The sequence below is a fragment of the Eretmochelys imbricata genome, chromosome 4 (genome assembly GCF_965152235.1).
Source record: "Eretmochelys imbricata isolate rEreImb1 chromosome 4, rEreImb1.hap1, whole genome shotgun sequence".
NCBI lineage: Eukaryota > Metazoa > Chordata > Testudines > Cheloniidae > Eretmochelys > Eretmochelys imbricata.
Genome location: NC_135575.1, coordinates 72991575 through 73004637, shown reverse-complemented (window position 1 = coordinate 73004637; position 13063 = coordinate 72991575). Strand labels below are relative to the sequence as shown.

The window sequence follows — 13063 nt, the reverse complement described above, 5'->3', positions numbered from 1 at the left end:
GAGCTGAAGCTGGGAAGGAAGGGAGTCTCTCCCCAGCAGTCGGAGCCCTGGAGCCTCTTTCTCTGGCCGCTGTAGCCCTGCACGTCCCAAATGCCCACCACCTCCTCTTCTCCCACCACTGCCCCCTCCCACCTATCCCCTATTCCCCCCAAGGCCACCATCTCACCTTACATGTGCATCTTCTCCAGGCACCTAATTAGTAGAGCCACGCCTGCGCAACTCCACTAATTAGGTGGGTGGCCCTTCATTCTCCCATGTGCGGCCGCCCAGGAGTGCACCTTAGAAGGAACTATCCGTGGACCACCTGAATGGAGCTCCTGGACCACAGTTTGAGAACCCTGAATTAGAGAACATGCTCATTTAAAGTTGTGCTATGCTCCCTTATAGTGTTGTTTGGCAGCCACCTGCTTTGTCCACTCCTTGCAGAAAGAGCAGCCCATTGGAGCTAGTAGTGGGGGCTTGGAATCAGGGTGGGCAGACAGCCCCCCTATCAGCCCCGACAGCCCCTCTAAGTTCCCTGTGCTGCTGCTGCCCAGCAGACTATCAATTGCTGGGCAGTTCAGGTGTCCTTTCCCCCCACTGCCATGTGCTGCTCCTGCCCCCTGCCTTGGAGCTGCTCCCGTGAACCTCCTGCTTGCTGTGCAGAGGAGGATGGGGAAGAGGGGTGTTGATGTCAGGGTGTCCTCCTCCCCCATTCCTGCACCCCCATCTCCACAGAGCACACAAAGACACGACAGGGCTCAGAATGGAGGGAGCTTACTGGCAGCAACTGCTCTCTTAAAGTCTCTTTCTCACACACACACACACACACACTCAGGGTGTGTGTGTGTGTGTCTGTCTCTCTCTGCCATGCTGTCTTCCCTTCCCCACCCTCCCATTCGTGCTGCCTTATAGAGTGTGAGGCTGCATTAACAACAGTGTGTTAACCCTTGAGGGCTCAGCCGAGTGCTAGTTCATCATTTAGCAGTAAGGCATTCCCTGAGAAATATCCCACCCTCTGACTAGACTGCTTCAACCAAGCTTCACAATCATCATTGCTGTGTACAGTATTAAATTGTTTAAAACTTATACTCTCTGTGTGTGTGTGTGTGGTCTTTCCTCTGGCAAAACAAAATTCCCTGTAACTTAACTCCCCCCCTCCCCCCCGACATTAATTCTTATGGGGAAATTGGATTCGCTTAACACCATTTCACTTAAAACAGCATTTTTCAGGAATAGAACTACAACGTTAAGCGAAGCGTTACTGTATATTTTTTAAAATATAAATATATTTAAAGTATATTTCTGGGGTGGGGCTGGTGATGAGGGGGTTGGCGGTATGAGGGGGCTCAGGCAGAGGGCTGGGATGCAGGGGTGAGGGCTGTGGATGAGGGGTTTGGGGTGCAGACAGGCTGCCCTGGGACAAGGGCCAGAAAAGGAGGATTTCCCCCAGCCCTCTCCCTGCAGGCAGCAGCAAGCTCCGGGGGAGGGCCCCCCCTGCACCACACTCACCTTGCACCACCGTCACTGCATGTGCTCCTAAAGTTCCTCTCAGGTACAGGAAGCCCCTCGCCTCCCCTGTGGTGGGTGCCATGGGCAGGAGGATGGGAGGGTTGCCATCACATGTGTGCCTCCTCCCCTGGTGCTGCCCCTCACTGTAGCCTTACTGGGGATGGGGCTGTCCCTTGCCCAGCATGGGGTAGGAGCAGTGACTATGGGCAGGGGGCCCCCTGTGCTTGAGGAGGGTCCTGCTGGAAAATGAAAGGGTCTGAGGGGGAAGGGCAGGCTCAGGGTCAGCCTGTCCTGGCAGTAGTGAATGGGAGGCACTAGGACCCTGCGGCGGCAGTTGATGCAGGGAGGCAGCATGTATCTGCTCCAGGGCCCAAGGGAGGTGCGCTAGGGCAGCAAGTGGGGGGTGGGGGACACTCGGGGGAGGTGCACAGAGGCAGCAGGCAGGGCTAGGGGAAGACACTCAGCCCCAAACATTGGTGGAGCTGGGCCCCCGGGCCCTGAATATTGCTGGAGTCCGGGCACCAGGAGCCCATACAACTCGCAGCCCCTGGCTCATGCAGTTAGATACAGAGGTCACAGGTTCAATCCTGCCCACTGATGACCAGGGTCTGTTGGTGTTACATGAACACCAACACAAAATGGAACTGAGGCTATGTCTACACAACAGCTATGTCAATCAGGGGTGTGATCTCTGACAGACACAGCTGTCCCATCAGAAGCCCCTAGAGTAAACACAGGTTTCAGAGTAACAGCTGTGTTAGTCTGTATTCGCAAAAAGAAAACGAGTACTTGTGGCACCTTAGAGACTAACCAATTTATTTGAGCATAAGCTTTTGTGAGCTACAGCTCACTTCATCGGATGCATACTGTGGAAACTGCAGAAGACATTATATACACAGAGACCATGAAACATTACCTCCTCCCACCCCACTCTCCTGCTGGTAATAGCTTATCTAAAGTGATCACTCTCCTTACAATGTGTATGATAATCAAGTTAGGCCATTTCCAGCACAAATCCAGGTTCTCTCACCCTCCGCCCCCCCCTCCCCCCCCCACACACACAAACTCACTCTTCTGCTGGTAATAGCCCATCCAAAGTGACCACTCTCTTTACAATGTGCATGATAACCTGGATTTGTGCTGGAAATGGCCCACCTTGATTATCATGCACATTGTAAAGAGAGTGGTCACTTTGGATGGGCTATTACCAGCAGGAGAGTGAGTTTGTGTGTGGGGGGGAGGGGTGAGAAAACCTGCATTTGTGCTGGAAATGGCCCACCTTGATTATCGTGCACATTGTAGGGAGAGTGGTCACTTTGGATAAGGTATTACCAGCAGGAGAGTGGGGTGGGAGGAGGTATTGTTTCATGGTCTCTGTGTAATATTGTCTTCTGCAGTTTCCACAGTATGCATCCGATGAAGTGAGCTGTAGCTCACCAAAGCTTATGCTCAAATAAATTGGTTAGTTTCTAAGGTGCCACAAGTACTCCTTTTCTTTGTGATCATTGAAACACATGCAGCTGGTGGAGAAAAAAAAAGGGACAGTGGTATTTAAAAAGACACATTTTATAAAACAGTGGCTACAGTCTTTCAGGGTAAACCTTGCTGTTAACATTACATACATAGCACATGTGCTTTCGTTACAAGGTCGCATTTTGCCTCCCCCCACCGCATGGCTACCTCCTCAACCCTCCCCCTCCCCATGGCTAACAGCGGGGAACATTTCTGTTCAGCCGCAGGCAAAACAGCTCAGCAGGAACGGGCTCCTCTGAATGTCCCCTGAAGAAAAGCACCCTATTTCAACCAGGAGACCATGAATGATATCTCACTCTCCTGAGGATAACAGAGAGATAAAGAACGCATGTTGTTTGAACGCCAGCAAACATACACTGCAATGCTTTGTTGTACAATGATTCCTGAGTACGTGTTACTGGCCTGGAGTGGTAAAGTGTCCTACCATGAAGGACGCAATAAGGCTGCCCTCCCCAGAAACCTTTTGCAAAGGCTTTGGGAGTACATCCAGGAGAGCCGCGAATGCCAGGGCAAATTGATCCTTTCACATGCTTGCTTTTAAACCATGTATAGTATTTTAAAAGGTACACTCACCGGAGGTCCCTTTTCCGACTGCTGGGTCCAGGAGGCAGCCTTGGGTACTGGCTCCAGGTCCAGGGTGAGAAACAGTTCCTGGCTGTCGGGAAAACCAGTTTCTCCGCTTGCTTGCTGTGAGCTATCTACAACCTCATCCTCCTCCTCATCTTCTTCTTCGTCCCCAAAACCTGCTTCCATGTTGCCTCCATCTCCATTGAAGGAGTCAAACAACACAGCTGGGGTAGTGGTGGCTGAACCCCCTAAACTGGCATGCAGCTCATCATAGAAGCAGCATGTTTGGGGCTCTGACCCGGAGCGGCCGTTCGCCTCTCTGGTTTTCTGGTAGGCTTGTCTCAGCTCCTTCAGTTTCATGCGGCACTGCTTTGGGTCCCTGTTATGGCCTCCGTCCTTCATGCCCTGGGAGATTTTGACAAAGGTTTTGTCATTTCGAAAACTGGAACGGAGTTCTGATAGCACGGAATCCTCTCCCCATACAGCGATCAGATCCCGTACCTCCTGTTTGGTCCATGCTGGAGCTCTTTTGAGATTCTGGGACTCCATCATGGTCACCTCTGCTGATGAGCACTGCACGGTCACCTGCAGCTTGCCACGCTGGCCAAACAGGAAATGAGATTCAAAAGTTCGCGGTTCTTTTCCTGTCTACCTGGCCAGTGCATCTGAGTTGAGAATGCTGTCCAGAGCAGTCACAATGGAGCACTCTGGGATAGGTACCGGAGGCCAATACCGTCGAATTGTGTCCACAGTACCCCAAATTCGACCTGGCAAGGCCGATTTAAGCGCTAATCCACTTGTCAGGGGTGGAGTACGGAAATCGATTTTAAGAGCCCTTTAAGTCGAAATAAAGGGCTTCATCGTGTGGACGGGTGCAGGTTTACATCGATTTAACACTGCTAAATTCGACCTAAAGTCCTAGTGTAGACCAGTGTTAAGTGTCCATGAGAGAATGCACCCACATCTGTGGCAGAGAAAACCTAACACACACTGTCTGAGTCTTGTATAATCAGTTATCCTAATTTGTATGTGATTTTCTTAGTTACATAATAACAGCTCTAGCTGAAGAATTATTATATTACATTTTATTATTTGGAGAAGTAGAATGATCACATTTAAGTCACATAGTAAACTATTTTATTTGTAAAAGCGGCAAAGAGTTCTGTGGCACCTTATAGACTAACAGATGTATAAGAGCATAAGCGTTTGTGGGTGAATACCCACTTTGTCAGCTGCAATAAATATTTTATTTATGTTTCTATCACCCTGTAGACACTATGCCAACATAGCGCTGTAGTGTAGACTTGCCCGATGATTCAGTCAGCTGCTGTGCCAGAGACTTTGCTACAGAGTTTAGGTCCAGCTGGCTGCAGAGTAAACTGAGCCTTTATCTTTGGTTTTGAGAATGCTTGTCTTCCCAAAATCTATATTTTGGGCAAAGGCGGAGAATACTATGCATTCTGTCTTCTAATATATATTTCTATTTCCTTACGTGAGTGTTTAACAGAATAATCTTCACATTGCATCAAGTTATCAATTCTGGAGATTCCAGCTTATATTCAGAAAACTAGCTCTTTTAGTGAACAAAAAAACCCTAGATTTTGCAAACTCTTGCAATGTAATAACATATTTTAGTAACATGTATACATATATTTTGCAATACAAATCAAATATGGCTTTTAAGTGGTATTGTCCCTTTAATAAATAGGAGAATGAATATCCTCCTGCATGCTTTGAAATGCTGACGCAGGCAGCATAATATTTTGTAGCAGCAAATGATACAGATGGTCCCCAACAGCTAATATGCCAAATTCAGAGCAAATATATATTAATTCAATTTAAGCAATAAATAAATAAATAAATAAATGGGGAAAATCCCTCATGCATCAGCATAAAGCTGATATCTGCAGAAGTACTTCTGTAGAAAATGCATTTATAAGTTTTTTCCATTTCTAAAGATGCAGGTACTTCTGATATTCTAGCCTATCATAACCTCCTACTTCTCAGCACATATTAACGCAAACAGAAAAAAATATAGTAAACGTAATTTCTACAAATAGATAAAGCTTTAACAGGCAACAAAAACAGTTGTTATTTTTTAATCACAGTTGACAAGCCAGTGTTGCTCCAAGGCAAAAAATGTGATTCAAGGCATCCAAAACCTACACACATACAGCAACCTAACTACTTACCCTGTTATAACAGGATTTCTGAGAGAGTTTACCAAGAACTGCCAGTAGTTTCCGTCCACTACCAGTCTCCAGGCACTCAAAAAGGATTCACAGGTTAGTGACACTTACTGTTCCTCCCTAACACCACAATCTTGCAGACCTCATTTGTACCACTGAAGTCAATGAGATTTGCGTGAACATAATGGCCGCAGCATCAGAGTGTAAAATAAATTTACATGTGTAAGAGTTAAGAATAGTGAAAATGTCAGCATATCTGGTCACATATTTTATATTTCACCATGGTATCTGAACTCCTGTGATAGATGCTTTCAGTTGTTAATTATACAGACAGCAAGGAGTGACAGAATTACCTAAACAAAACTATTCTACAGTATTAGGTATAGAGACAAAGGAGAAATCCACGAGGAACTGCAGGAATCAGTTCAAACCATAAACTGAAAATCAAAAACATCAACCTTTAACACAAAGCTCACTTATACATATAGTTAATCTAAATATTAAAAAAGATACCCAGGACTTCATGAAAACTATTTGTAGACAAATCCTAGCCTGTGAATTCAAAATGCTTAACAGACATAGGGGTCAAATCCTACATGCCTTACTCACCTGAGCAGAGCCAGAGAAGACAATATGGGTGTAGTTGGGTAAGATAAGCAGGAGGAGTCCCTTAGTGTTCCCTGTATCTTCTCTATTTTAGCATGCATTCAATACCCAATACAAAGAATTATCAAATAATGAATGTACATTACCTATCTTATTCTTAAGTACTTAGCTGACTCAGGGATTGAGTATTGATTTCAATGGTACTACTCATGTGACTAAGGAGAAGCATATGCTTAAAGGTTCTACTGACTCAGGGGCCTAGTGGGTAAGGGGGCTAAGCTGGAGCTACTAAAGTCAACAGAAAAGTTTCCATTGGCTTTTATGGGGTTTGGACCAGGCCCCTGAATAAAGAGGGCACTTTTTTTTTTCTGCAATATATTTTATTTTGTAAAATGGAGGAAAAGCAAACTAAACATTGCAGGCACTTTTTTTTTTTTTTTTTTTTAACTCTTACAAAAAAAGGACTGGCTACAATATTAAAATTGTCCTCATTTTATTTTTTCTTCACTGTTTTCTTTTATTCAGAACAACAACTTGGAAAGATACAGGGTAGCTTTAGGATGATTAGCCATAAATTATGTAATTTAATCCTGTACGGTGGATTCATCTTGCATGCCTGGATTCAATGAACACAAAAACGTTTTTCAAAATTATAATGGAGCGAAGGTAAAGGAAAATCCAATTTAAATACCAGAAGCCTTTCTAAAAAGGCAGCAGTAGCCAAAAACAAAAGTGAAAAAGAAGAAGATCAAAGAACAAACCACAATAATGAAGCCATGAAATCCAGCAGGAAGGCACCTGCTTGATTTTGGCCCTGTGAGAAACAAGATTAGTATGAAGATTTAAATTCACACACCAAGGAGATAGAAAGAATAATAAATAAATAAGTTTTTAGTTTCACAAAATGTTTTGCTGTGTACTTAAATGTTTAATAAGCATGTTTTTACAACTCTGATCAAAAATCCTCCAGGACTGCCAACGAAAGCAATTTACAGTGAATAAACCATAAGGTAGCTATACTTCAACTTTTTGGTAGTTTATACAAAATATTCTTTTAGTTATAAGAAGTGTAACTATCCTGAGAAACTACTAATTCTAATCAAATATGATTATGATAGAAATTATTGTTCCATTATACTGATGCCCAGGATTTTGGCAGGTGAGGTTTGGGTATGTCATTGATAAAAATAAGCTCATTGCCAGGAAGAAGAATATCAGATGCATTCGAGTGTATAAACCCGCAGATCCATTCTGGGTGATTCTTGTGAACCACTTAGTGAAATTAGATCCTCATCTGCTCTTTAGCCCAGTCAAACACTGCTGTACTAATGATAAGGCACGCTGGAATGGCATGACCAAAGTGAAAACCCTCCTAATCAGACCAAAATGTGGGGGGGGGGGGAAATAAAATCCTTCTCTGTCTTAAACAGTTGAATAACACCAACAAATTACATTTAAAGTATGTGATTAGGATCCCATTTAAACTAGAATCCTCACACAAACCCTGCAAATAAAGTGCAACCTCCAACACAACTAAGTGCTCCACACTAAGATGCAGTAATCATAAAAATGAGTAGACCCATATCAAGCTATACACAAATCTTTTAATAAGATACGCAACCTTATAAAAACACCTCTAGATGATTTAACACTTTCCATTATAAGCCCTTTGTTTTCAGTTGCTTAGATCTTTTCCAAACTATCTGAGCAGATATTTTCCACAATGGGTGTCTGCATCAGGCTAAATTTCTTTCAAGTACTTCCGGTAAAACAGTTCAACCATTTTGAAGAACGATGTTAGGGAAAACATTAAAAAATTCTTACAATAATTTCACTGAGAAACTATTGCCTCTCCATGGACTAGAGTGAGAACTTGAAATCTGACTAGGGGCTGCCTTTCTGTCGTATGAAATTCTGCTCCAACTTGGCCAACTTATGAGCCTCTGAAAATCACTGTTGGTGATCAGTAAAGACATTTGAAAAAGAGTTTGACATCAAAACTCTCAAAGGTTTTTTTGTACTGAGCAAACTCCATCCCAAGGATGCAGAAGCGGAGCAGCACTTGGCCTGCAAGTGCTCCTCTGGCTGCCAAGGGCCAGTGTGGTGCCATGAACTGGAATGGATAACGGTGCTCTCAATACTCTGCCTGCTAGTGCCCAGGCAGTGTGGTGGTGAAGGAAGTTATCATACTAGAATACAGGGAAGGGCTGGGCACAAAACAAAAGAGAATGACAGGGACAAAGCCAGGGTGAAGGGGAAAAAGGGAAGCAATAGGGGTTGGGGAATAGAAATCTGTAAAATAAGGACAATAATACTTCCCTACCTCACGTAAGTGTTGTGAAGATGAATTCATTAATGTTTCTGAAGACCTCACATCTAGAGTGATGAGTGGGATCACTTCAGTGCCCTTTTACTTGTGCTCATCACTTTCTTGAGTAGCAGCTAATGGAATATGAAAATCTCATCTGCTCCAAAGTGGTCTGAACAGAAGTTGCAAAGTTCACATTTACAATTCACTCTGCTGTTGTTGATGGGACTCTTACGAGCAACAAAGACGTTATTGTCCCCATTTGACATATGAAAACAAGCAGAGAGCTGCTGATGTTGCTGGAGATACTCTGGTAGATACAGACACAAAAGATTCTTCATTTCTGCCCACAAGAAAAAGGTAGAAGTACAATAAAGCTTAGAAGACACTGGTGAGTTTCACAGCTGCTACTCAAATGGGCCAGGCAACAGTTGAACTGACCTGAATCACGTTTTTTAGACACTGTTGCTGATGGATCTCTTCCTCTTGGCAGTGTTTACTATTGAACACCACAGAGTGCATATTTGTTCTAAATTGAATAAGAGTTCTGTGTAGCTCGAAAGCTTGTCTATTTCACTAACAGAAGTTGGTTCAATAAAAGGTATTACATTGCCCACCTTGTTGCTCTAACTTAGTCATTTAGGGACAATGTACTTTTCCTGGGATTCTTGGAAGTACAGTCACCAGCTACAGAAGAATCATCATTCTATTCTGATATGGAAGAGAATAGTGCTAAAAAGCAGATTACAGTAAACAGTAGGAAAAATAGTTACGCCCAGTGTAATTCTACTATGAAGGATAATAAGCTAACTATTCTCATGGAGTTGCTGTTCAGATAGGAGAGCTAACTTTGCATCCTTCTCACTCAAAGAGCCAGATAAGAAAAGAGGAGGTGGCTTTTAGAACTCTCTTCTCAAAGAGAAGAGAAACTTGACAAGAAGATTTTTTTCAGCTTTGTAAGCAATGATAGAAGACATAAGATGATCAGAAAAGTTATCTGTCAGGCTCCACTGGAAGTCTAATATAACTGCTTAGCAAGAGAAACCTTAATAGACCCTAATAAACATTTTTCAGTAACTTTTTTTAAAGCCATCTCTTCATGAACTGTTTTGCTGACAAGATTGAGAAAATTAATTACTGCTTCAAAAGCGATTCCCTTCTAGACTTAAATGAAAGAGATTTTAAACCAAAAAGCCATAAATAAGAATTACTAACTTACCAATTGATGCATCACCATCTAACAAATTGTCATCTTCAGAAGTTTGAAAGTCCATAATGACACCTGCTCCATCTAAAAGTTCCTCATCGCTGCTTGCACTAGTTATACTGTTGTAACTATTTCGATAGTAGCCTCTATGGAACAGCTGCTCAGACTCCATTTAGCTGCTTTATAACCTAAGAGAGGGAAGAATGCTGTGTTAGGAAGCAGCTTTTAAGATACACAAGAGAAAACTGATAATTAATATTAAATAAAGCAAATACACTTGAGCTTCGTTGGATAAAACTTCAGATCATACTATGTGGAACAACATCCAAGTACTATATTTTAATACTCTTTATTAGTTACATATTGGTATAACAATACTTACCATGTAGGACCTCTTATGCAAGGAAGAATGTCTTATTTATGGCTAATTCTCCCTCATCCCCCTTCCCAGGCCCTTCCTACTTCAATCTCAATTCTCCTGTAACTATTCCACTCTGACGAAACACGATAGTAATCCAAATAGGCTCCCTTTGGACAGATACCTAGCCAATATTCATCTCTAAACAACCATAAGGAAGATCAATGGCATAAACAACACTCAATGTTAATATACTCGGGGTTGTGGGGTAAATGAAAAAGTAAGCTTCCTTAGCCATTAAGTCAGCTCAGTGTGGCCAACTATGTTATATAGTCTACTGTAATCCCAGTATCCCACCTGAGTCAGAGCTCAGAGTATAAAGGAAGTTTTAAAACAGATTTTTAAAAAGTCACCTTAATTGTAGTGCATAAAAGAGTGAGCCCTATTTAAGTAAATTCAGACTTAAGTCATACATAAGTCATAAAATACTGAAAGACTTTTATTAAGAGGTTGTAAACCAAAAAGAGACACTAAGAACTGGTTTTACTGTAATATAAGTCGATCAACATGAACTTCATTTTTTAACCACACATTCATAATCAAATAGGGTGGCAAAGTGTATCCCTTTGCTAACACGGAGGAGTCTGCAAGTTGCAGTGGATCACCTTTTTGAACACTATATAATATGGTAACATTGGTTATGAAAAAGAGGGATGGACACACAAGATTTGCTTGCGTTTACTTCATATTCATGCAGGTAGTGGCTAATTAGTCTGTACTTTCGACTTTCCCAAGATCTGAGCCAGTCATTTCTATAGGCCTATCTGGGGGGAAAATGCCACTGAATCTTGATGACCGTCTCCCCTGCCTTTACTCCAAAAACCCCCAAAAATAAAACAAAAAAAAGCTTGGTTACTAACCTTTCTGTAACTGTTGTTCTTCGAGATGTATTGCACATGTTCATTCCAATGTAGGTGTGTATGCACGCTGAGCACAGTTGCCAGAATTCTTTCCCCTAGTGGTATCTGTCGGGTTGGCTCCAATGCCCTCTGGTGTCATGCGCTCATGCTGCTGGTACAAAGGGCCCTGCTGACCCTGCTCCCCTTCAGTTTCTTCTTACTGACCGCCTCCGATAAGAGGGGGCAGATAGTGAGTTTTGAAATGGACATATACAACACTTCTCAAAGAACAAGTTATGGAAACATTAGTAACTGTTTCTTCAAGTACTTGCACATGACCATTCCAATGTAGGTGGCTCACAATGAGTTGTACAGGAGGTAGGTTCAGAGTTCAAAGGCAAGGTGACTGCAAGACTGTGCGGCCAAAGCTGGCATTGTCTCTAGCCTGCTAAGTGATGGCATAGTGCATTGAGAATGTGTGCACTGATGACCAGGTTGCTGCTCTGCAGATGTCCTGGGTAGGGACTTGTGCTGGGAAGGCGGTGGCGAAGGCCATAGTAGTTTAGCGCAGAATACCTGCAGGAAGATTGCTTCACTGTAGTGAAATTGTGAGACCACCTTTAAGAGGAATGAAAGGTATGGGCACAGCTGGACTTTATTCTTGAAGATGACCATATCTGGGGCTTCTGATGTGAAGGCCCAGATCTCTGAGACTCTTCTGGCCAAAGCAATGGCCACTAAGAAGGTGACTTTCCAGGAGAGGTGTAACAAGCATGCTCCTAGCAGTTCAAACAGTGGACCTGTAAGCTTTGACAAGACAAGGTTTAGATCCCACGGAGGAATGGGATCTCTAACCTGGGGTTACATCCTCTCCAGGCTTTTGAGAAAATGGATCCCCAGGTCGAATGAAAAAATGGATTGATTGTGAACCTTGGTATGAAAGACTGAGATGGCCACTAGGTGACCCTGGACTGAAGAGAGGGCCAGCCCTTGTTGTTTCAGCAGCAGAAGGTACTCCAAGATGAGCTGTAGAGAGGACTGCGTAGATGGCATTCCCCCTTGGGAGCACCAGATGGAGAACCAATCCCATTTGGCAAAGTAGGTGACCCTGGTGGAAGGCTTTCTACTGACCTCCTCCGAGCAAGACTGCTCCTCATGGAGCTTCCAGGCCGTCAGATGAAGAGACCTGAGATATGGGTGGAGCAGCCAACTGTCGTCTCAGGAGATAAAGTCCGGGTGCAGCAGAAGCCATAGTGGGGCTGCCACTGAAAGCCCTAAGAGAGTATTGAACCAATGTTGCCTGGGCCACACAGGGGCTATGAGAATGACCTATGCTTGGTCCCACTTGATTTTCATCAGAACCTTGTGAATCAGCAGGGTAGGAGAAAATGCATAATACAGGTACTTTGTCCATGACAACAGGAACATATCTGTGACCCGGGCTGTGGCCTCACAGAGAGGAGAACTGATGGCATTTTCTGTTGTTGCAGGTAGCGAACAGGTCTATATGGGGAGTCCCACACTGGTGGTGGGGGGGGGGGGAAAGATATCCGGTCCCATGGTTAAGGATACGAGTCTGTCACGGAATCCGTGACTTTCTGTGACCTCTGTGACTTTTGCAACAGTGCTGGTGCTGGCTCAGGGGCTACCCAAGCTGCACAGCCCCTGGGCCACCAGCAGCAGCAGTTTGGGTGTGTGGGAGGGAGCTCAGGGCTATGGGCAGGGGGTTGGAGAGTGCGGAGAGAGGCTTACCTCAGGGTGAGGGGCCCCCCTGCACTTCCTAGGCGGTGGAGGAGCCAGCGGGGGTCTCTGAGCTGCACACTGCCCGCATCCACAGCCCCCACCCCTGGCTCCTATTGGCTGCGATTCCTGGTCAATGAGAGCTGCGGCAGCTGGCACTTGTGG

General features: G+C 44.1%; 1 protein-coding gene across 5 annotated transcripts in view; it reads right to left on the bottom strand.

The window, feature by feature from the left end:
- Positions 1 to 13063, bottom strand: part of CLCN3 (chloride voltage-gated channel 3) — a 124587-nt gene that overhangs the window by 80947 nt on the left and 30577 nt on the right. For 4 of the 5 annotated variants that reach the window (XR_013345948.1, XR_013345947.1, XM_077815449.1 and 1 more), the window contains exon 2: positions 9914 to 10089. Coding sequence is in view for 3 of the 5 variants with exons in the window: in XM_077815449.1 (XP_077671575.1) it covers positions 9914 to 10073 (160 nt within the window). In the remaining 2 variants the exon portion in view is untranslated. Of the gene's footprint in view, positions 1 to 9913; positions 10196 to 13063 lie in introns of those variants that run through there. The other variant, XM_077815451.1, reaches the window with a different exon arrangement.